At 45.8% G+C, this 23718-nt stretch overlaps 1 protein-coding gene across 3 annotated transcripts in view; it reads left to right on the plus strand.

The window, feature by feature from the left end:
• The window catches only part of GRIK3 (glutamate ionotropic receptor kainate type subunit 3), a 228745-nt gene that overhangs the window by 187542 nt on the left and 17485 nt on the right, over positions 1-23718 (plus strand). For 2 of the 3 annotated variants that reach the window (XM_030539126.1, XM_030539127.1), the window contains 3 exons: positions 4686-4909; positions 15174-15292; positions 20395-20612. In XM_030539126.1, the coding sequence (XP_030394986.1) occupies positions 4686-4909; positions 15174-15292; positions 20395-20612 (561 nt within the window). Of the gene's footprint in view, positions 1-4685; positions 4910-15173; positions 15293-20394; positions 20613-23718 lie in introns of those variants that run through there. The other variant, XR_003997315.1, reaches the window with a different exon arrangement.

Here is a 23718-nt window from a genome sequence, read left to right on the forward strand (position 1 = left end):
GAGAATCCAGGGCAATGCCAGACTAAATCAAGAAATTCAGGAAGAATATGACTCCATGTGCCCAAGTGACTTGGTTACATGTGCCGCTGGGGTTGTAGGTGGTTTTGTACATGACTGAAAAATTGGTTGTAAAAGCTTTGAATTTTTGTGAGCTCTGTCAGAAGCTGTGGAAATGTCGGCTACATGATAATTTATACTCAGACACAAACCCTGCTTTCAGCTGTTACAAATTACTCTAAAGCGTGTCTGGGAAAGCAAACTGCCTTTCAGAGAATGGAGATTGTTCCACCAGCACTTTGAGGAGGCTCTGCCTGAGTTTCCACATTGATGTAACAGATGTTACTAACGTTGCTCGATGCGCTGGTGGCTCAGATACTAGGGTGATGAGTGCTGCCTAGGAACCTAGATAGACTGGACTAGAAAAAGATTGAGGGTGTATCTGGGGCACATGATGCAATTACCTCTATTGAGTGATCTGGGTCATTGACATGGCAACAGATTTCCTTAAACTGCCAGGACCAATGTTCAAATCATGCTTAAGTAGCAGGTGGAATTTGATGGTTTCATCTTCAGTTTTGGTGGATGGACAAAGATTTCAAACTTCATCCTCTTTCTGAGGCTGAGACAAAAGGAGACCGAAGGGAAGAGAACTGGTGACAGACAAACCTCCACAGGTTCAGAGTTCGGGTGAGTTTTGAAATGCTGAACTAAACGCTTCTCTGGCTTCATGCTGGCCTGCTTGCCATGGGACCTCCTGACCTTTCAGCTCAGCGAGACCAGGGGTTGGCAGCCTTGGCACGCAGCCCGTCAGGGAAAGCCACTGGGGAGCTGGGACTGTTTTTTTCCCAGTAGCGTCCACAGGTTTGGCTGATCGCGGCTCGCACTGGCTGCAGTTCACTGTTCCAGGCTAATGGGGGCTGCGGGAAGCGGTGGCCAGCACATCCCCCAGCCTGCACCACTTCCCACAGCCCCCATTGGCTTGGAATGGCGAACTGCGGCCAGTGGGAGCTGTGATTGGCTGAACCTGTGGACACTGCAGGTAAACAAACCGTCCCAACCCGCCAGGAGCTTTCCCTGATGGGCTGCATGCCAAAGGTTGCCGATCCCTGAGCTAGACTATTATTCAGTGCAATTTGTGCTCCCGATCCCCTTAGGTACTTCTGAAAATCTCTCTTCTCATTGTTTATTACTGTTCTTTGCATGACAATAGTGCCTAGAGGCCTTCTGGAGCCCCATTACGTTAGGTGCTGTACATACATATAGAGAGGGGCCCTGCCCACAAAGCTTGCAGCCTAAGACAAGCTGGAGATATCGCAGGAATGGCCGTTTGTGTGGCATCCTGGTATTTCTGCTTCAAGTCAAAAACTGGGAAAGAGGGAGGTGGACGACATCAAAAATAAATCAATGAGGTACTGCTCTGAGCCCTGGACAAGCTTCCATTTCCATTTGGTTTGAGTTTCAAGGCTGGTTTGTATTGGATTTGAACTGATTTGCCATTCCCTAGCTGCCATTCAGCCAGCTGGCTTAACTGTAGTTATTTATATTTGTTTTAAATGTGCCTGCCTGAACTCTTAAGGCACATACAAGGAGTAACTCATGCTACCCCAAACAGACCATAGAAAAGGTTAGGGGGTTTGCCAAACCGGCCTGTCCAGTCATTGAAACTATAAGTACCCATATTCGAGTGAAAGTCCTTCTGTGCAGAAAGCCAGCAGAAGAGATATGACCCCAGTGGGGCCCCACTCACATACTAGGTGGTGGCCAGGCCATGTGCTCTGAGTTTCACTCAGAGTTAGCAGAAACCTATCACTGGGGGTGTTTGCAGCAAGACATGAGACGTGAGGAACAAAAGCACAGTACAAAACATCCCTCCTTCATTCACACTCAGCACTGAGACGCCCCCCAGCATCCTAAAACTCTGTTACTTCTTTAACTCTGGGGTGTCCACGGAGAGCCTATCAAGTTTCACCATGAAGTCGACTGTGAGGAAAGAAAATGAACACACTACCTCATGCTGCTAGAATATTACTTCCTGCTACTTAATTTCTGGGATGGCCTCCGTATGTGACATTCTGTACTTGAAGCAACATTGAAACGAAGGCCAAAAAATATGCCTTCTATGTAGGATGGCATTTGCAGCACTCTGAAATCTCAGGTTGCTAAGTGTTGCTGCAGGAGGCAAGGTCACAGCCACGGGTTAGGACATTTTAAAATACATTGTCTCTGGATCTATAATGAAGTCTATTAAAAATGCAAACTCATTCCTGGGCAGATCACAGCTGGGTCAAACCCCCTCAGAACAGAACATGTCCCGCTGCTAAGCACAGTGTTTATATACCTAGGATCAACGGAAGAGCTATGCAGTAAAGTCACAGATTGTAATTTTTAAACAAAGTGGACCAAATTCTGCCTGCCCCTACGCTGGCGTACATCTGAAGCCACTTCCTTGAAGGTCATGAATTTATACCAGTGTCATCTCATACAGACCCTGGCCCAATGCATTAAGCAGGTTCTGCACCATCGAACTGCATTTCTTTTTATCCATGGAAAGTATTTATAATTACCACAACACCTGACCATCTCACCCTCTGCCTGCCCCCTGGGATCTGCATGGTTAACATATGGTCCAAGCCCTGGGAACTGGATGCCTGATCCAAACCCTATTGTAGATAGAAAGAATCTCATTGACTTCAGGGGACTTTGACCCAGGCCCTGAATGCAGAACAGGGTGCAGATAACTCCTGGGGAAGCATCTCATCCCCAGCTAGGCTCCCTAGGGGATCTTAAATCATGGGGCACCAGCATAAGTGGAATCCCCCCATTTCTGCCCCCATGTCCACCCCCACACACTTTGCAGGCTCAGAGGGGACCCTGCTCAGGGAAGCCATAATGAGCCATCCTGAGAGCATCATAGCCCTGCCTACACCCAGCGAGGAGGAAGACAGTAGCTGTGCAGTCAGAGCTGCAACCAGGATCACTGGGGCTTCTGAGCAGCAGTACCCCTCTTCCCCCATGCCATATTAATGGGAGCTGAGACCCTCCCTAAAGATGGTGGTTCTCAGCATCCTAAAGGGGAAAACAAATGCGCTGAAGGAAGAAGCAGGAACCAAGGAGGGAGTGCAGGGGCGGGGGGGGAGGGAAGGGATAAACTGAATAATTAGAAGGAAGGAGTTCCCTGTGGCCTTGTTCAGATTAATAGAAGCATAATAAATTGAAGCTGTATCACAAATCCATCTCTCTGCGTGAGCTGCTTGCTGCAACAACTAGTGCCAGGCAGTGCAAGACCCAGATGCCTTGAGGGCATCAGAAGGATCCTGTGGCTATGGCGATTATTATTCATGATGATTACTACTTGGCCTCCCTGGGCACTGGTGTGAGAACCAGGTCAGATGTAGGTGATGGATAGATGGACACACACCCAGACAGCAGGCCAGGGGGACAGATTTCTTGCTCCAGCAGTTGCGTACTCCTGACAAGACCCACATGCAAAGGAAGAGGAAAATCCTGGAGCTGATCTGCCCTGAGGGGCCAAGATTAGAATTTGTCCTGTGGGTTAGGCCCAGTTCAGCATGGCAACTGCAGTGGGATTGGACGGTGCTCAGCACCACACAGGATCCCACCCTGGGAGAAGAAGCCGGCCCGGGGCTGGTTTGTTGTGGAGCGAGCAAGCTTTAGGCTCTAGTCTCCAGGCAGCAGGTGCTGCAAACCCAAGTGACCCTAACAGAAAGGCTGTGTGGTCTGGTGGCTGGAGCCCTGGGCTGTAGTGGGGAGACCTGGGCTGTATTCCTGCCTCTCCCACCGACCTTTCGTGACAGCCTGGGCAGTCACTGCTGCGCTTTGTGCCTCAGTTTCCCCTCCCATCTGTGGCTGTTTATATTGCATACCCTTGGGGGCAGGGACTCTCTCACACTCTGGTTTCAGTCAGGTCCTCTAGGTGCTACTGTAATACAAATGAATAGTAATAAACTAATGGCCAGTGTGTACATGAACTGGGGGAAAAAACATCTCTGCCATATGTCTATGTGCTTTCTTCCGTCTCCCCCCCCCCACCTTCCGTCTCTCCCCCTTGTCACCAGGCAAACCTAGTCTTGCTCTGAGCCTTGAGCCCTTCGGCTGACTGTGCTTTGACTGCTGGTGACTTGTCCAAACCCCGTCCCCACAAGCTGTGTCACTGAGCAGGGTGGGCGTGGGACCATGTGGACTGGCTCTGGTGAGTTTCACCATGAACTGAGTCAAAGCTTGAAGAACAAATCTCTAAATGTTTTGTGTCCGCTCAGTTCTGATACGTCCCTGACTCTACAACCCTTGGGCCCCATCCACAATTGATCTAAACCGATTTCTGTGGCGCTGGCCCAGACTCCACCCATCGAGACCCAAACTGTTTCCTAAGATCCTGGTATCATCGTCGTCTTCAGGTTGCGGGAGCTGAGGAGGGGCCTGCGTGTTTCTGCTTTGGGTGAGGCCAGGCCTGCCCCAAGTTGGACCATCAGAGGGAATTTACCAAACACTTGCTGCTGCTCCCTGCATTCGGTGGGCTTCTCCCCTGCCCTGAGTGCCCAGCTCTCGGGAGGGCGGCTGGTCTGAGGAGGCAGTGTGCTTAGCTGGGGATGGAAGTGCCTTGGTTTCTAATGGCTTCTCTTTCTCTCTCTCCCTCTGTCTCTCTCTCCCTCTGTGTTGCCGCACAGAAAGCTGATCTGGCCGTTGCTCCTCTCACGATCACCCACGTCCGGGAGAAAGCGATAGACTTCTCTAAGCCTTTCATGACATTGGGGGTCAGCATTCTGTACCGGAAGCCCAACGGGACCAATCCCAGTGTGTTTTCCTTCCTCAACCCCTTGTCTCCTGACATTTGGATGTACATTCTCCTCGCCTACTTGGGGGTCAGCTGTGTGCTGTTTGTCATAGCCAGGTAAGGGGCGCTCCGATGCCAGGGCTCCAGACTGCCACTGCCCGTCACGCTTGCTGCCCTCTGCCGAGTTCAGAATCATTTTGCTGCTTGGTGTCCCACCCCCGAGAGCCTGCAACTTCAACCCGTTCTTCTCTTAATTCAGTTACATTTCCTCCATTGCACAGAGCCAGGCTGGGTTGTTCTTGTAGAGTTGCTCGTGATTGTCAGATTTCATGCACTGTTTATTTCCCCTTCCTTGCTGTGGGATAACTGAAGCACTAGGCTGAGCATCCTTCGTTCCTGTAGGGCTACTCATGATTCAGACAGTGTACATGGTTTGTTACTGTACTGTTGGGTTACTTCATAGGGCCTGATTCTGATCTCACTTAAACTAGTTTCACACCATGGCAGCTCCAGTTAAATCAATGAATTTACTCTTGGATTACTCTGTGAGTGAAATGATAACCAGGTCTGCTGTTTGGGAGATGGGGGTTATTTATTTACTGTAGGGTCACTCACCTGAGCTAAGCAAGCTTTGTTATTGTGGGATTGATTATTACTTCTCTACCCACTGGTTTGGTACTGTAGAGTCAGTCATTCATAGGCAGGGTGGTTTGTTATACAGTACGATGCCCTATCAGCGTTAGGGCTGACCATGCTATGCAGTTAAGGTGGGATTTCTTAGCAGTGGTATCATGCTGTGCACATTGCTTTGCTGTTGTAGGGTCCCTAGAAGTGGCTGCTGCTTTTCTCAGTGGAAATAAACAGCCACAGAACACAAGAATTGGCAGAATGGATCAGCCCATTTAGCCCAGTATCCTGTCTCGACAGTTGGCCAGTGCCAGCTGCTTGGAGGTGCCAGAAACTTTGTAGTTAAAATGTTGGGTTAGCTGCCCACAGCAGAAGTTCCTTCTACCCCCTTTACTCCTCACCCCCATTAGATAGATGATTTATAGCCTTTCAGGTATTTTTTTTACCCTACAAAAAGTGGCTGTGGGTGTTCTCATGTGTAAGCCTCTTTTGAATCACATTAACCTCTTGGCCTCAATGATGTGCTGTGGATACGAGTTCCCCGGGCCAATTACGTGGTTTGGGGTTGTTTGTTTGTAAGTATTTCCTTTTGTCATTGTGAAGCCTGTTGCCTTTCCATTTCACTGACTGTGTCCTAGTTGGGATGAAGGGTAACGATTGCACCTGATTTATCTTCTCTGTGCCGTCCATTACTGAATATGCCTTTTTCGTATCACCTCTCATTCATCTCTAACCAGTCCCACTCTCCCCAGACACAGTTCGCCCCAGAGCCTCAATCACATTGACCTTCTTTCACTGAACCCTCTGCAAGCGATCCCCCAAACCATCTAGATAGCAAAACACTGGGAAGCCTATTGCTATGGACTGGGCAATGTGTCTGTTTACAAAATTAACATGCTGCTAATCTTCACGTTTAAAACCAATTCCTATCTTTAAAAGCAGCAATATTTGCATATATTTGCATGCCTTATTAATTTCATAGAGTCTTTGTTTGATGAGATGCACAGTCTGAGGCCGCTTCAGAATGTGCACAGGCAAAAGTGTCCTCGTCCCTCCCATTGGACAATGGGCCATATATAAGCTTTTGGGCCTTCCATGCAACAGGCAGGTCTCTCTTGGAGGCACTAGCCCCCATTAGCCCTCCCTCGCCTTTTGATTAGTATCCTTAATTGAGCCATTTTGTAATGGCTTTGCTTCCATTTTGCCTGCCACTCATCCATATTTATGGGATACAGAGACAGCCTTGTTTTGGTTGTCTGAAGGGATCCTCAGGGGTGCTTAATGCAGCACAGAAATGAGCTATTATGGCCACGCTTTGCTGTTTATCATTTCAAAGCTCATAAATTGGGAGCGTGGAGAGCAGCCTGCTCCATTGTGGCTGTGCTTTTGAAGTGCCACTCTGCCTGGTGCCATGCGGCTGGAGCTTGCTGTGTTTTTTTATTCCAGTACCTAGAAGAGCTCTCAATAGGATCCTGATGGGCTACATTTCCTTTGCAAGCCATTGACCATCTGTGTTCCAGAGACCAGCCTGAGACGGGCTTTACCTATGGTCACAAATAGCAGTTTGGTGCCCGAGTCCCATTGCAAGTTAGGTACCTCACTGCCATTTGTGCCTTGAGAAATCTCCAGCACCCCGGACTGCACCAGCTCTCTGGGCAGTAGTGCCCGATTGCTTGCTAGGATGGATGGAAAGGTGTTTTCCTCAAAGCGTCCTTCAAAATGAGCAGCGTGCCTCTAATCCACTGACATTTCAATCAGATATTCAAAGCAGAGATTAATTATCAAACTGCAGTATCCGGAATCTATTAACCCTGATGTTCCAGCCCTCCTGGGTTCTCTACAGCACTTAGAGATGATTACCTGGGTTTAGTGTGTAATACCCTGATTACACATACAGCAGTTGTCAAAGTAAACTCTGTTTAGCAGGCAGAATATTTGTTCTCCCCAGAACATCTGGGCTGGTGAAGCAGCTGATTTTTCTTACACTTGTGTAAATCAAGAGTAACTCTACTGACATCAAAAGACATAACTAGGCCCAGTGTGTTTGGAGGGTAAGTAAAAGGTTTAGTCTTACAATGAGAACTGTTCTCCTTACCAGTCCTCACAATGAATCTCTAGCAAGGGACAGTACTTAGAGTGTCTCAGACCCTTCACCACTTCCCATCACTCTGCAGACATTAACTATAGCTCTGTAGGAAAGGGATTGTCTCTTTGGTCAGCATCTAGCACACTGAGGTTCTGGTCCATGACTGACACTCTTGGAGTTACTGCAATGCAAATAACAAAGGGTAATAATTATCCATAACTTTATCCCCATTTTGCAGATGAGGCAACAGGCAGAGCTGGATTAAAAAAATGAAATTCAGATTATTGGGTTTTTTTGGTGGGGATGGAGAGTCACATTTTTTCCATGAAAATTTAATGCCATTTTCCAACCATTTTCCAGACCTGTCCGAGGTTGCACAGGTTGACCGAGATGGGATCAGGACTCCCATGGCTTCTACTCCCATGCTAACTCCACATATTTAGCCACAGTTGACTTCAATGGGAACCTTGCCCAGGAGGTCACAAATGACAATGGCTGTATATTTATATAACGCCATCCATCCTCAATAATACTGAAGGAATTTACAATTCAGACATGGACCCAGCCACAAAATTTGGGTCTAGATCCCAAGCTGATGTTACGAGCCAATCCCTATTCGAGAATTAATAAACAGCTGGTGAATTTCATCCCCTAGGTAGCTGCAAATCATGGGAGGATGAGGATCCCTGTACATCATTTGTACAACAGGGATTCTTGTACATATCACATAGCAACACAACACACCAGTCATTCACGCCCAGGAATATCCTCCATTCAATACCGTGTCTAATTGAAACTGCAGGGGAGCTATGGAGGTAGAGCCAGAGAAGAGAACATTAGCTGCTGAATTACCAATAGTGCTTCATTCTTTAAGACCAGAAGCGACCATTAGATCATCTAGCCTGACCTCCTATATATCACAGTCTATTAATTTTCACCTATATACCCCTAACATTGAGCTCAAAGACTTTAATTAGACCAAAGCATTTCAGTCCTTAGCTTTGGGGAACTGGCAGCCTCACTGCACTAGGTGGCACGGCTGAAGAGCTACAGAAAAACATGCTAGAGAGCTGCAGAATTTTGCTTTGGCAGCTCTATCCTGGACCTCCTGATGTCAGTGGGTGTTTTGTTATTGATCCTACTGGGAGCAGGATCAGCTCCTTAGCAGTTTCGCAGTGCCAGAGAGAGACGCTACCAGACACTTAGCAGGGAATGAGATGTTCATCTGGGAAGAGGAACACAGGCTATTCATGATTAGTGAAGTAGTCGCTGTGATGAGTAATAGCATTATCTCTGCTCTCTGTCTCTGCTAACGATGCAGAATGTTGCTAGATGGACTCTACTGACATGATGACTGTGTTTGATTTCTTGTGTGGTTTGAAATTAGAATTCTAATACATTTTTTAGATTTATGGGTTTACGTTTCCTTCTTCATAGTGGGGACCAGAACATCCCTAAAGCTCATCCTGATTTTCTTTTCCAGACATTTGAAAAGGTATTGAGTAAAGCTAAAACAGAAAAACCTTTTCAATGAACAGTGATGAAAGGCACAAAGGACACTGGAAATGAACTGCCAGCTCACCCACAGGTGGAGTGGAATTAGGGAGTTGACCTTTATAAAGAGGAAATTTGGAATGATTCTTGCACTGGGCCAAATGGTGTATTGTAAAATGGATGGGGCTGCTTACCCAAATGCACACTGATGAACCTCTGTGTTATCCACAGGGGCATATGCATTCAGCAGCTGTCTGCTACAAAGGCTGATAGAAGTCCCATGCAGAATAAAGTTTTGAGATCTCCGCTGTCCAGTGACATGCACTGGCTCCTGCTTGCCACTAGAGGGGGAATTGTTCACCGTCCAGATGGGGGATTTTGGCTGCAGCATCTGTTGCACACAAACACGCATGTGCCTACACTCCAAAGTGGGGAGTTCTCTCTCATTTTCTGACACGTATAGATAGGAAAGGATCGGGCCGCTCGGATCTGTTGGGGCTTGTGTCCAGAACATGTGATGGGGACTCCGAAGAGTTGTGTTCTCTGTGGCTCTGCTTGCGGACCTGGGGCAGGCCACTTGTGCCTCTCAGGTCTGCTTTGCCGATGTGGCACTGCAAGTGAGGGGGCCATATGAATACTGAGAGCAAGAGGTGTCAAATGGTAACAGCGTGTGTGTGACGCAGTCTGAGACCCTGCAATGGAAGGGGCTGGCAGTGTTAACTCTTGTTTTTTCTGCCTCTTTGACAAATGGGAGGAAAGAACTGCTTGGATGACTGCCTTCGGTTCCCTGGGCAAACCCCCCATTGCAGAGTAACCTCTTCTGGAGGTCTTGGCTAGAATGACCTGTGGCTTCTCCTGCTGGATGAGCACGTGGGAGAGTGTAACCCCACATAGTGTTACTCTGCCCTACGCCAAGTTCAGCTACTACCTGGCATTTCTTAGCTGCCTTGAATAAAAGGGTGCTCTTGAGTGCCCTGGTTTGTTATTGTAGGGTTGCTGCAGAGTGCTAATAGGGCTGTGTACATTGGGCTGGGTGACTGGAAAGCTGCAGGGGTGGCTGGGTGTGGTTTATCCATTGGGGGGAAATGGCTGGGGTGCCTTTTTGTCTCAGGAACCCATACAAATTGCTTTGCTTTTGAAAAGAGCTAAAAAATCCCCCAGGAGCAATCCAGGAGCTGGTTTCTGGCTGGAATGGGCTGCCATCAGAACTGAATCCATACATGAAAGAGCCCCGGCTGCTGTCAATATTATTCCTATCGCCCTGTCATCTCCTGCTGCGTTAATGTTATAACAACATGTATCACTGAATGGTTAGGACCAGGATCCTAATTACCAGAGTTAATTAGCACATGGCCATCAGTGCTGCTTCATTTCTAGTAACGTCTCTATTCGGTGTTGACTGATGTCACTGGTCTGGTCGCTGAGATTACAGGAGTGACGCGCGTTCACAATTCAAGCTGCAATTTGCTTCTTCTTAAACTCTAACTGATGATTCCAAAGGGGACACTCTGGATGCTCAAATGCACTTCATGGTGCACTGCAACTCCCGGGCCAGAATAATGAAGGAACTCCTTCCATTTAGCTCGTCCTGCCAACTGGATTGTATCAGAGCACCTTGAACTCTTGAAGCCTCCAATGAATCTGGCTGTCCACTGTCATAGTGTCCATATCTTCTCAGGCTGAGGGTCTCAGCCCCAGAAAAGTTTGAAGCCTGGCCCCATTGTGAAGTTGAAATCGGTTAACGTTGAAGTTGAAATGTGTTAATATTCATTTCTTCCATGTCATTTGTTATTTGCTGTTCCCTAGCTTTCCATCCAGCTTCCTTCAGTCTAGTTTGCACTGATAAAATGTACAGATTTGTAGCAAAGCCAATGCCTGAGTCACGTCATGATGCCTGCAATGGCATTTTTCCTATTCGGTTACTTACAGGATGCAATAATTATAGGCTCCTTTGCATGTACAGTTTCCATCTTTCCTCCTCTTTCTAATAATAGGTTCTGCTTCTGCCATTTTCTTCTGCCCTAGTGCCCTTTTAAGGAATTTCTAGCATCCAGTGTGATTAAAGTTGTACAGGAATGATCCTTTAATGCACGCGGACGGAGAGCAAAAGATATCATGGGAAAAATGCTGGATTTATTTATGGTCTCCAGACATAATGGAAACAACACCTGCTCCTGACCCTCACAAAGGCTCTAGACATTCTATTCTCAGAAGAAAAACACAGTCAAAATAGTCAAGCTGTAATTCAAAGACATGCGCCTCCCAGACTAGGCACCAGGGGCCTCTGTCGAAGCTATCATCATAGGTCAATGACACTTAAAACCGACCTGGGGACTATTTAGAGGCAGGCGAAGAATGTATTTGATCCATCACCACTTTTAATCAGTCTTTCCTACTTCTTGATGGGGCCACTGCCTCCAACAGCCCTGCTCCCCAAAGAGCCATAAATGCTAGAGATATAGAACGGCTTCATGGCAGTAATTTGTCTGGTGATACTTGTACGATGATCCAGGCCATCAGTGCAGCTGGCTGTTCCCTTCTAATGGTCACCTGTTGCTCTCAGTGACGTGATCCCCAAATTACTACTAATCAGGGAATCATGCACAGAGGTTTTTGAATATTTTAATCCTAACAAGGGCCATGTCACCCATGAGAGATTTCTCTGGAGATGCAATTTAGCCTCCAAGTATTTTGTAATAGATCCTTGCTTTCTACTTGAGCCTTCTTTGAAATGCTTTCCCGCTCTCTCTGCAAAGAAAGACCAAAAAAAATTGTATTTTCTCATGAACCATTTCACTTGAAACCTGTTCCTCACATGGAGGAGGAGAGGAAGTGGGGAGAAAAGACTGCATTCTCATGAATCCTTAGCAGCCCCTGTTTATTATGGCTCCAGTGAGAGAGAAGGCCAGAATGAACCCCTCAATGACTTCATTATGACTCTCTTGCTTTCATGGTCCCATGAGCCTTTTCAGGCACTGAAGTCACTGCCCCTGCTTTGCAGTCTCCTGAATACTTCTCTGTAATTTGAGAAGCACTACCAGGTTCTCACTCAGAGACTTTGAAGTTCTCCAGCGTGTCATCTTGTTGGGCTCATTTGATCTTCCCAATTCCTCTTCCATTTTATATTCTTTCAATTGGGAGCCAGAGAAGGTTTTTATCTAATTCTTCAACTCTGGCTTCAGTCAATAGGTCTGGCTTGCTCACTATATTTTATGTGCTCTCAGTTTAAAGCACTGGCACATGTGAGCCCAGGCCATTAAAGAAATGGGCAGTATTTCAAGCCGACTTTGATTTCAGTACAATTTTTTCTTCCTTTCTAATTTTGTTTTTAGAGCAGAAGGATGGCCAAAGGGATACACCAATCAATACCTAGACAGACCAGTATCATTGTACTGCTCAAACCAAAGCAGAGTGCTGGGTGTGTTGCAAACACTGGTAAGAGATAGCCCCTGCCCCAAAGAGCTCACAGTCTACACAGATCAGGCAAACAACGAGAGGAAGGATGGAATATTATCCCCATCTGACAGATAAGAAACTGAGGCACAGAGAAAGGAAGTAACTTGCCCAAGGTCACACAGTAGGTCGGTGGCAGAGCCAGGAACTGAACACAGACCTCCAGAGTCAAGATCCTCCGTCCTTTCAACTGAGAGTGCAGTAACAGTGTATGAAGTAATTTGGGGTCCATGTCACAAGGATCTCCCATTTGTCCCTTTGTTGGCAGTCTTAGCAGAGATGTCTACAATTCGATGGGTCATGGAAACATATATGTCCCCCCAAGGGTGGCTCTGGCAGGTCGGGATTGAGACATTTTAGTAGGGCAGAGCTGGGGAAGCCTGCACTGCTACTGCCAGTCGTGCATATGAGTGAAAATGCAGGAAGGAATGTGGTCTCTGGGATAGGACCTCACGTATTGCACTGACGGGCACATGGAGAACAGAAATGGACAAAGCTTTTCATCACGACATTTCTGACCAAACAAATGTTCCCATAATAATAATAATTCAGTTGTCATTGATCTTTGGAGGGTTTTCATGGGGGGGTGGGGAATCATTCATTTTCAGTTGCCAGATTTTCAGTTAATATCCAAAAATGTTGAAGAAATTTTCTGACAAAAACTATAAATGTCATTAACGGGAGAAAAAATAACTTCCCAACATGGAGGAATGGATGGATTTATCTGTCAGGTCTCTCTCACGGCACAAATATACTCAAAATTAATTTGCAAGATTTTATGAAGTACGAAGTCCTGTGATGCCCCATTTAGTCCATACCCTGGGCAATTCAGGATTGTTCCCTACAGGGTATTTTCAAGTGTTTTGTTCAGTCTAGTTTTTAATGTTCCAATTTTAATATTTAATTTCTATATGTGCAAAGGTGCAGGTGTGCCACTTTCTGCAAAAGCACAGTTATAAGGTTCCTTTCAGTGCCTAAAGTCTGAATTCCTCTCTCCCCAACCCCCTAAAGACATCTCTCCCTCTCCAATTGAGGAAGCCCAATACAAATAAATGGGACAACTCCCTGAAGAGCACAGCAGCTGGTGTAGACCTACAAGTTATTTTAAAACACCTCTCCTAATACAAACGCTGGGCTGCAGGATTTGAGGCAGAAGCTACAGGGATTTCTGAAGGAAGCCAAGCTGATAAAAATTAATATGTCTGGTTCAAAAGCAATTATGCCAATTATGTCTTTAATTTAATCACTGCAAAATTTGGGACTCTTAGCAAACGTGAATAAACAGCTCTAAAAATATTAGCATCTCTCCTGACGAGAGTTCCCTCAGGATCCTGGCTGAGTGAGCTCCATTAAAAGCTGTATTTACCAATCCATCTTAGGCAGGGCTTTCAGCTGTGACTGCTGTGCAGAGAAGCGACAGTGCAACATGCGGTTGATTTTGTCTGTAAACTGTTGGGCTAGGCACGAGAACAGACCTGTGCAATTAACAGACTCCTCCATTCACCACCTGCACTGGGTCTGCACCTTGCTGAAGCCCAGCTGCAGGTTGCGATGCGTGTTGGGGCTGTAGACAGCGCTTCTGTTAAGTAGCCCACTGGAGCCTCCCCTGGCTCAGCAGATATTTGCTGTGTTATGTTCATCTCAGCTGCAAGTAAGTCTTTGCAGAGTTACCCCCACGACAGGGAAGAGGGGTTACACTTCCCCAGGTTGCTGGGTGCTGAAATGGAGCATCTTGTATATTCCTTCCTTATACTCTTACCTGAAGTACCTATCCCACAGTTCCTAGCACATCTGTCTAACCCAGAGCATTCCAGGAGATTCTGCAAGGCCACTGATGCATTGTGGGACACTGAGTCAGCAGCTAGTTCAACAGTTTCATCTGCCACCCATTGGCATGAAAACAGTTCTGAATTAGTCAGTATTTAACCCTGGTGAAGCATATTCTTCTCCAAATGGCAATTAGCAGACTTGCAAACAAGCGTGAGCATATCTGTACTAGTGCTTGGGTGCTATAATTGCTTTAGGGGGAACAATAGCAGTTAGCCTGGCATATTTCAGTAGCATGGGCAAGTCTTTACTGCAAAGTTATTCTAGGGGGCAAAGGGATAACTCCAGTGGGAGAGATGCAGGCGCTCCCTACCTCTGCTGGGAAGCTGTGCCAGGTTTCACTGAATGTGCTGTTGTGCCCACTGCAAAGTACTCCTCTTCCAACACCAATTAAAACACAAACAGATCCTCCTGTGCTCCAGGGAGAAGAAGCTCCCCAGCGTCCTTTGAAATACTACACTTTGCATGAGATGACACTGAAAAATTGTTGCAGGATCTGCTTGGTGAACACAGAAGAGCCCTTTGTTCATACTAGGCATGAGAGAAGCTCCTGTGTTTGTGCCTTTCTTCTGTTGATGGTGTATGGCTGAAAGGTCCTCTGCCATGCTTTTCAAAAGAGGTTGGTGACTTTGGGGGCCCAACCTGAGACACCGTAAAGGGGCCTAGTGCTGAGCACTCACTGTCTGAAATGCAGGCCTCTTTATATTTGGGCTCCCAAATCACTAATCACATCGGAAATTCTTGGCCAAGCTTCTCCCTAGGTTTGAGACAGAGAAATGGCAGGGGTCAGCGGGCGCCCTGGAGCAGCTCCATGTGCATGACAGCTCTGCTTTTCCCAGTCCATTAGGCCCTTCTTATGCAACCGCACAAATAACACGCTCTTGTTTTCCACAGGTTCAGCCCGTACGAGTGGTACGACGCTCACCCCTGCAACCCGGGCTCAGATATTGTGGAGAATAACTTCACCCTGCTCAACAGCTTCTGGTTTGGAATGGGAGCGCTAATGCAGCAAGGTACATCTGGCTCCTTCTGACCTGACCCCCCCCCCACACCCTTCTATTTTTTGAGAGAGAGAGAGAGCTTTTGTTTGGTGCCTGGTTTTTGACAGGAGCAAGTTAAAACATAGTTGTGCTTGTCAAAAACAACCAACTGTAGCAAAAAGAATAATGTGGCAGCCCTGGGCCTTGGTTGTCACACAGCGCTAGAGCCGTGGAGAGGAGCTGTATCACTGCATGCTGACAAGCACAAACACTCGGTCTGAAATTGTGGAGTTTGTCTCTGAACAATTACAGAAGTGCTTGTCAACACCAGCTTTTTGTCTCCATGCTGGGTAGGCAGTTAGCTGCAGGAACTGGGAGATCACTCTCCGCTGACAGTTTTACTGCTCATGGTATCCACCGTGGGATGAAATATTTGTCTCGCCTGTTACTCTTTCTGATTGAGATGTACCATACACACGTGGCTCACTCAGATAGAAGCAACTCTTCAGAGACCTGGTTGGATTTGTGTGTGTTGTATACAGTCCAGGGCTTTGCGTTATCCAGCTGCACATGTGCCAATCATCCTAGAGCAAACAAGGTCAGAAAGGGGTTAATTAGATAAATGCCTAAGTGGAATTAATCTGATCAATGGAAACCAGCCATAACTTGGAGCTTGGGGGGATCCTGGGGACTATGTAGGGCATAATTCATTTGCCATGATTTTCTTTTTGTTTGTAGACTCTATACGCTGCTTTGTGTAGCTGGCAGGAAATAGGGGAGAAAGGACATTAAAACCAGTATGGCAAAGAACTAACCCAGCCTGAGATATGAATCCAGATGCCTCAGCCTGAGGCACTGGTATTGAGACACTCCAGAAGAACTGAACAGTTCCTCATCTGTCACAGGAGGCTGGAGCTGGAGGACTCTTCTTTGCTCACCCAACAGAGACCAGCATGTTCTTTTTCATCTTATCTCCTCATGAGGGTGGCGGCAGGAGAGTGCTCACCTCCTGCTCTGAATGATCGAAAACAGAGATTGTTTCCACAGTAGAAGTCGCTGTAATTTCTTCGGGGAAGCGCCTGGCCCGCAGTAAGATAGCCTGAGCTAGTGCAGAATGAAATAAGCACTTCCATGAGGACTATCAGTTAGAGCCATGCTGCCCAATCTGCCATCAGCAGAGACCTCCAGCTTCATCCTTCTGATTATAAAAAAAAGCCCCCTTTCCATTGCCATGTTCTTCTGACCCTCCAAGTTCTGAAATCGCCTGGACCTGCTGACCTCCTGGGCTTGTCGCAAAACCCATCTGAGCCGGCCTCGGTGCAGGAGTGAGGGAGGTTTCGGTCTGGTGGGAAGGTCTGGTGTCAGTGTTAAACTGTACTAGTCCTGGACACCTGGTCACCCTATGCCCAGAGCATGGGATGGAGTTACCAGGAGACCTAAATCGATATAAAGAATAAATAAGTAAATAAACTGAGTTACTAAATCTTAGGTGTCCAAGATTAAGCCAGGCTCCAGCCTCACTTCTTTGTATGAGTGAAGTTTTGCACCCGCTTATCTTTATGTCTGTAGCTTATTGTGGATGCGGAATCTCCCATTTAGACAGCATGGCACCTGGCTGTAGGAACAAGTATTTAACTTACCCACACATGCAAAAAACCAGCAATACAGGTGCAGTTTTTATAGGCACAAACTATATCAGAAATAGGAAATCTGAAAATATACCCCTAAAGGATCAGCTGGAGGTGCGTTTGCGTGTGTGTGTGTGTGTGTGGGTGGGTGTATACATTATGTTACAATCCATCTCAGCTGCTTAAATTCACTAGGTGGAGCAGTAGCCCCCCATCTCTCTTTCTCTGGTGACACAGCTTTCATAATTTAAGCAATTCATTTACTTTCAGGAAGATCTAACCTGCCTCACACCATTCACTGGTCATTGTTAGAATCAGCTCTCTCACAATGCACGTGGCTGAGGGTGTAATATTTCTTCCCATGTGGTTACTCCATCCTAGCATTGCACTGAAGGGAGAACAGACAATGTACAGATCCTAAAATAACAGAACCCTTTGAGTAAGGCTTTGGTCATTCACTAGGTACCTCATCCAAAATATCAGATGGGTTTCAGCTCAGTGAATTGAGAAGAAGTTAAAAAACTACAAACACATCCACTGATCCTGGGCACAAGTAATTCATAAAATACTCCTACGTGGTAATAGGGCTTCCTGCTGGAACACTCATTTTGATGGACTCCATAGCTGCCAATCAAATAAAGTCCAGTTGAAAGTACCTTCAAAACCCTGTTTCCTTAGCTAGCGGTGTAAAGGCTCATCACCTAAGGAGAGCAGCTGTATAATGAAAGTACAGTCTATAGTGTCTTTCTTCTCCCACATGTCTTCTCCACATCCCATCTGTGTCCCAGTCTTGAGGAAGCTGTGCACCATTTGACAAAACCTACGAGGCCGCTTTCCCAAAACGTCCTTCGATGCTGTCTGCATGAGTGAATGTTTGAGGGGTTCTTTGATACCATGGTGACAGGAACCTTAGACACAGGATGGATGGATTAGAGCAGAATTGTTTCAAGGAGAGCAGAGGCTCAACAGGAGACTTCTTTTACTTAGAGACTTCCAAATTTCAAAAACAAACGTTAAAAGTAAGTAAACTCGATCTGGTGATCTGCCAAGGCCCAGCGATGGAGCAAAGTATGTGGCAGAGACCCAGAATGTGGGACATAAAAGAATTACCTATGCAGGAAACAAACAGCTGCAGGATCCCTTCCCTTAGTGTGACCAACTCTGTTTATAGCCTCAGTCTCAGGACGCTTTATTCTTTGCTGTGACTAATTTTCTGCAGTCAAAGTGAGAGGCCACCATGGAACTTTGGGACTGAAATGGGGGCTATTTGAGAGGGAAGACTTAAATGAGTCCAGAAATACCCAGGTACGTGTCTGTGCAGAGCGGGGTTTCGAGCAGTCAGCGTACCCTGCTTTACTTGGGTGTCATTTGTCTGGTTGCATATCCAGGAATGAGAGTGACATTGGACCAGTGGAAGAACAATATCTGACCATTTGTCAGAAAGAGACCTGGCGGTGGAGGTGGGGGGGGGGTAAGTGAGAGAAATTAAAGAGAAAAAAGACACACATTTTTCCAACCAGGTTTTTGTGCTGAAAAGCAACATCAGTTTGTACACAAAGTGTCTAGTGCTTTTTTCAAGACCCTGAACCTCCATTGACAAAAGGCTGTTCCCTTGGGAGCAAAGCTGGGCTGCATCTGCATTGCTGAATCCTACACTGCTCCCTGCCCTGCACACAGTGGGTGCAGCTCAGGTCTAGCGCAGGCAGGCACAGCTCCACAGGCCCTCGGTGCCCTAGAAGAGCCCGGGGAACTCACTTCCATCCCACGTGTTACCATGCAAGGTGTTTTTCCTGGTACGGCTCACTCAGCTGATCCCAGCTCCTTTACAGCTCTGCTGGTCCATTTGAGATCTTCAGTTGCTTGTCAAGCACCAGCTGGTTTTAACATTTGCCCAGACTGGAGTAAACAGTCTGTTTGCGAGAGGCTGGAGCTGGAATGGGAAAGGAGTAGCTGGATTCAGATTGTGAGAGGTGCCAGGGATGGCTGTGTGACTTGCTAGGGCTATAACCCTGCCAGCTTTTCTGTAGAAAGAAAACTTCATGCTCAGCTGAAACTTGTCTCATCAACTAATTTCATGTAGGGCCTGGTCCAAAGCCCACCAGAGCCAATGAAAAGGATTCATAGCCATGACCATTTACACCAGAGGCTTGTTCCTATGAGTTACCCTTGCCCAAATGAGGACATACCATGTGAATTGGCTGTCCACTCAAAATAGTTTGAATTTCAAAGGTGGCATACACGCAGTGAACTGTGCACAAGGGAGTCCCAGTGCAAGGATTTGTTTGGTGAGCAATTTTTAAGTCAGGAATAAAATTCAAGAAAATTGTGATCTGGTTGCAGACAATTCTGGAACAGAAAAATGAAATGTATTGTGCACATGATTAATTATGAATTATTTCACCCTGATCCACTTATAGTCACGGCAGGGAAACTAAAAGAACCCAAAGCATGAATTCAGTGATACCCACAAGAAATATTGTTGTGTGCCCCTTGCCAGCACTGTAGCATCATTTATTAACGATTCTTCCCAGAGCTGGACAAGGTTAGTATCCAGGGAGACATTGTAGCAGGATGAATCATTCCCTTACTGGATGCAGTTAAATTAGAGGTCCCCTGTGTTGCTTTTAACTCCATTCTACATCTAATTCAAAAATGGTTTTCAAAGCCACGCCTTCAGCTGCAACAAAAGATGAGATGCAATGGAGCAGGAATAAGTTCTTGGTGAGACAATCTTTCTTCCTCGGACACCTAATGAGGGGTAAATGCTGCATTATGTACCACCCTTTAATGCCACACTCTTTAAATTGCCTTGCAGAATCCAACTTTCCATGCAAATTCCAGATCAGAAATGTCACCTGACTGCAGCTGTTTCAAACCCAACCGCTTTCCCCATTTTTAATCCATGTCTCACGAGATTGCAAAAATACCACAGCCCATTTAATCCTTCATCTCTGCTCAGTCAAAGTCATTCCAGACATGTTACACCTTCCATGCTGTACAGTATCTCCTACTTCTCTGCCTCCAGCAGCTATTCAAAGTAATGGATCCTGATCATTTCTTTCGTGCACTGTTTGATTTTTTTTAAGTCTTGTGTATTTGAATACTCCCCCTTGAATGAGGCCTTCGAGAAGTAATTCATATAAAAGCAAAGCGCTTTTTAAATGGCAGAGCAAAACACTCATAAAAGTTCATAAATGACTTGCTGTTTAAATCTCATAAAAGCAGCCTAGTTAATTACTTCAGTTTTGAAGGTTTCCTGTAAATTGTGCTCTGTACCCAAGGTCAGCAATAAAGAGAGAAAATTCTGCAAATGCTACAGAAAAAGAATACAGATTTCCTTGTATGCAAGACATCTGGGTAATTTGCATTAAAAACAATTGGCTTAATTTGTGCAGTTGTTACAGTTCAGCAATGTGACCTAGTGGTTGAAATATGTACTGTTCCCTTTTTATTTCTTTTCTCTCTCTATTTTCCAATTCCTTTCAACTGCTCTTCCTGCTCTCCCAGGGTCTGAGCTGATGCCCAAAGCTCTGTCTACACGGATCATTGGCGGCATCTGGTGGTTCTTCACACTCATCGTCATCTCGTCCTACACAGCCAACCTTGCCGCCTTCCTGACTGTGGAGAGGATGGAATCCCCCATCGACTCAGCAGATGATCTGGCAAAGCAAACGAAAATAGAATATGGAGCTGTGAAGGATGGAGCTACCATGACCTTCTTTAAGGTGAGATCAGACATATGCATTCCACCCTTGAGGCAGAAATGCAAACACACAAGGAATGATACCAAAGCAATGTTCTTGGACTACGTGATATAACTAGTTTTTCTCTATTCTTATTCCCTCTGGTCTGTTTCCCTTCCTCTTAACACAAGGTTGTTCCCTCTTGCATCTTTGCCAGGACTTTGTTCACACCCATTCAGAGTCACCCAGGCTATGGAACATCCATAGCTCACTTCTGCCAGATGCTAATTGGTGCTAGAAATTTTAAATGACATTGATTTTACAGCTTCAGAGATACAAAGACACTGGGTGATGCTGGCTCAGAGGAGCCAGATGGAAGGTGTATTCCCAAATCAAGGCAGAGCTTCTGTGCAGCTTATACTAAACTCCTCCAGAAAGTCTTATTTTCCCCAGGCATCTTCCAGACCTTCATGACTCCCCTAGTCCCTGTCCTCCAGCTCAATGAGGATGCCCTGAAGCCCTTGAAAACAAACTGATAGGCTTCTAGATGAATTCAGAATCAAGAGGAGAGAGATTAATGAAAACTAGAGCTGGACAAATGCTGCAAACATCTTTCCACCTTTTTGCTTATTTGCATTTTTAAGCAACGTCTCTTGCCCCATGTGCATTCACTGAAATATGCACATAATCATGTCTTACTAGCATGAATGTTCTCAAATAGCAAATTTCAAACTTTCTGGGAACTTTCAGACCGGAAACCTGAGAGTTACATTCGCCCAGGCAGGGAACAGAAATAAGACCCACATGCCTGATATGACCCAACCACAACTAACCAACACAGCTCAAACAGAATGAAACAAAGCACAGTGAATGATTTTGAAGAACAGACAGTGGTTCAGGAGAAGGTTTGGATCTGCTAACCTTCTGTGGCCCATTTTTCTCACAGGCGCTGAGGGAGGTGTTGGTTTGTACAGAGGAGTTTTTTTTTATTTACTCATAAGAGCATTAAGTAGGGATTGAGTATCTATTTATCTGCCTAGGTTGGAATAAGTAGTCTGTTCCTTGTTACAGTATATATTAGTATGAAAGTGTCCATTTTTAATTGTTATCAGGTCTTGTATAGCACAGGATGGGCACCTGCTGATGATGTTACATCTTTAACAAATCATAAGAATAAACAGCATAAATAAATTCAAGAAAATCATGTTTTCAGATGCAAAGAGATTAAAGTCATCAGATAAACTTACTTCATGGACTGCTAGTAAGTAAAAGACCCTTATCTCTGCCTTGGGCCTGTTACATACAAAGCAGGTTATTCCTTATTCCCTTGCTACAAGGTTTTTGTTATAACACTATTCTTCCCCCATCTCTGAATACATTGGGCCAAATATTTCATCCATACTAGGTCAACAGGGTTGCAAGAGCTGGAATTTAGGAGTCACAGGGAGCAAGAATATATCCAGGATCGCTCCACCATGGTCTTCAGAAAACAATTTAATGCAATTTTCTGCCCACCTTTCCCACATGTTTTGGAGGAGCAAGGAAATATAACATGCCAACCCATTCATTGTCCCAGAACTGAACTTTCAGGTGTGACTAGTGATTTGGGATAACTGATGAGCACCACCTTAAAGGGGCTTGATTCTCAGTGCATTGGTGTTCAACATTTTCTGAAAACCAGGCCCCGTGAAGGTGTCTCACGATGCAAATTTAAACCCCAGTCTGCAAGTTAGCTGGTGTGTGACTGGCAGCACTGTTCTGATCATGTTCCCAATATTAATGCTAAAGGCACAGGGTGGACACAAGCCATGGAGAATAAACATCAATCAGTTTTCAGTCAGCAGTTGTTGGGACACAAACAGAAGGTTCAGCACATGTTGAACTTGCTGGAGAAGCGTTGTCCAAGTAGCATGGAAGAGGCTTTACTCTGCCTAACAATAGAGCTTTGGGCTTTCCACCGTCTCCATCTCAAATCCATCAGACTCTCTCTCAAATCCAGACAGATAGCAAGAGTAAGTAATTTCCTGCTCTAATCTGAAGCATATTAAAGAAACAGGAACCCAACAGGAAATAATAGAACAATAGCATCTGGTAGGACTCAGAGAGTAACTAGCTACCATGACATACATCCAGCCTGTGTTAATATTTTATCAAACACTAAGCGCTTGGAGAAAAAGACCCATGGCAAAGGAAAGGGGAAGAAAACAAAACAACAAACCCAAGCAGAAAACAAACCAGAGAAAAGGAATCGGATGCCTGCTTTGTGTCTTGGCAATTCCATGTTAAGGCTTTTAGGCCACACCTATGAAAGTCCATGCAGTGCAATGCCACCAATCCATTGCAACCACATCATGGAAGGCAAATTACATGAATTCCTTCTATTTAAAAGGAAATTAATTTTAGAAGTTGTCCAACACAGCAGAGAACATGCAAAGAGCTGTCGCATTTTACTGCCGCTTAGAAGATGAAAATTAATTAAGAGATTTAAAAAAGTCTTTGAAACCATAAACGGGTTGTAAAAGTATGTGTTAAAAACGAGAGAGAGGGAGACGATAAAGGAGAGTGGGAAATGGGGAGGAACTTATCTAGGAATTAGCCTCCCTTGCGAACATGACCTGTTTTTTTATGTTTTTAGGATGATTTTTTAATATTCCCTTGCAAGGAAGAGATTGAGACTGGAGAATGCAGGCTTTTACTCTGTGCCACTAGTAGCAGTCAGAACCAGGAGGGTATGTTAGACCCCAATTCACCAAAGCACATCAGAGCTTAGAAAGGGAAAGCTATTAGCTCTGATGACTATCTGTCTGGTGGCCAGTGTAAAAAGAGATCCCAATCCAGCATCACTACACTGGGATCACACCGACACTTACTGAACCGCCATTACTATCATGTTTGAATATCTTGCCATCATTAATGAATGTCATCCTCACAACCCCCTCATCGGGTGGGGAAATCCTATCCCCATTTTCACAGCAGGGACCTGAGACCCAGCGTAGGTGAAATGACTTGCCCAAGTTCATGTAGGAAGTCCACAGCTGATCTGGGAATTTTAATTAGGTCTCCTCAGTCCCAGTCTAGCGCTCCAGCCGGTTCCAATCACATAACAGACCATTTGCCTGGATTACTCTGGGGTAGGTGTTTTTAATAC

The sequence above is a fragment of the Gopherus evgoodei genome, chromosome 20 (genome assembly GCF_007399415.2).
Source record: "Gopherus evgoodei ecotype Sinaloan lineage chromosome 20, rGopEvg1_v1.p, whole genome shotgun sequence".
NCBI lineage: Eukaryota > Metazoa > Chordata > Testudines > Testudinidae > Gopherus > Gopherus evgoodei.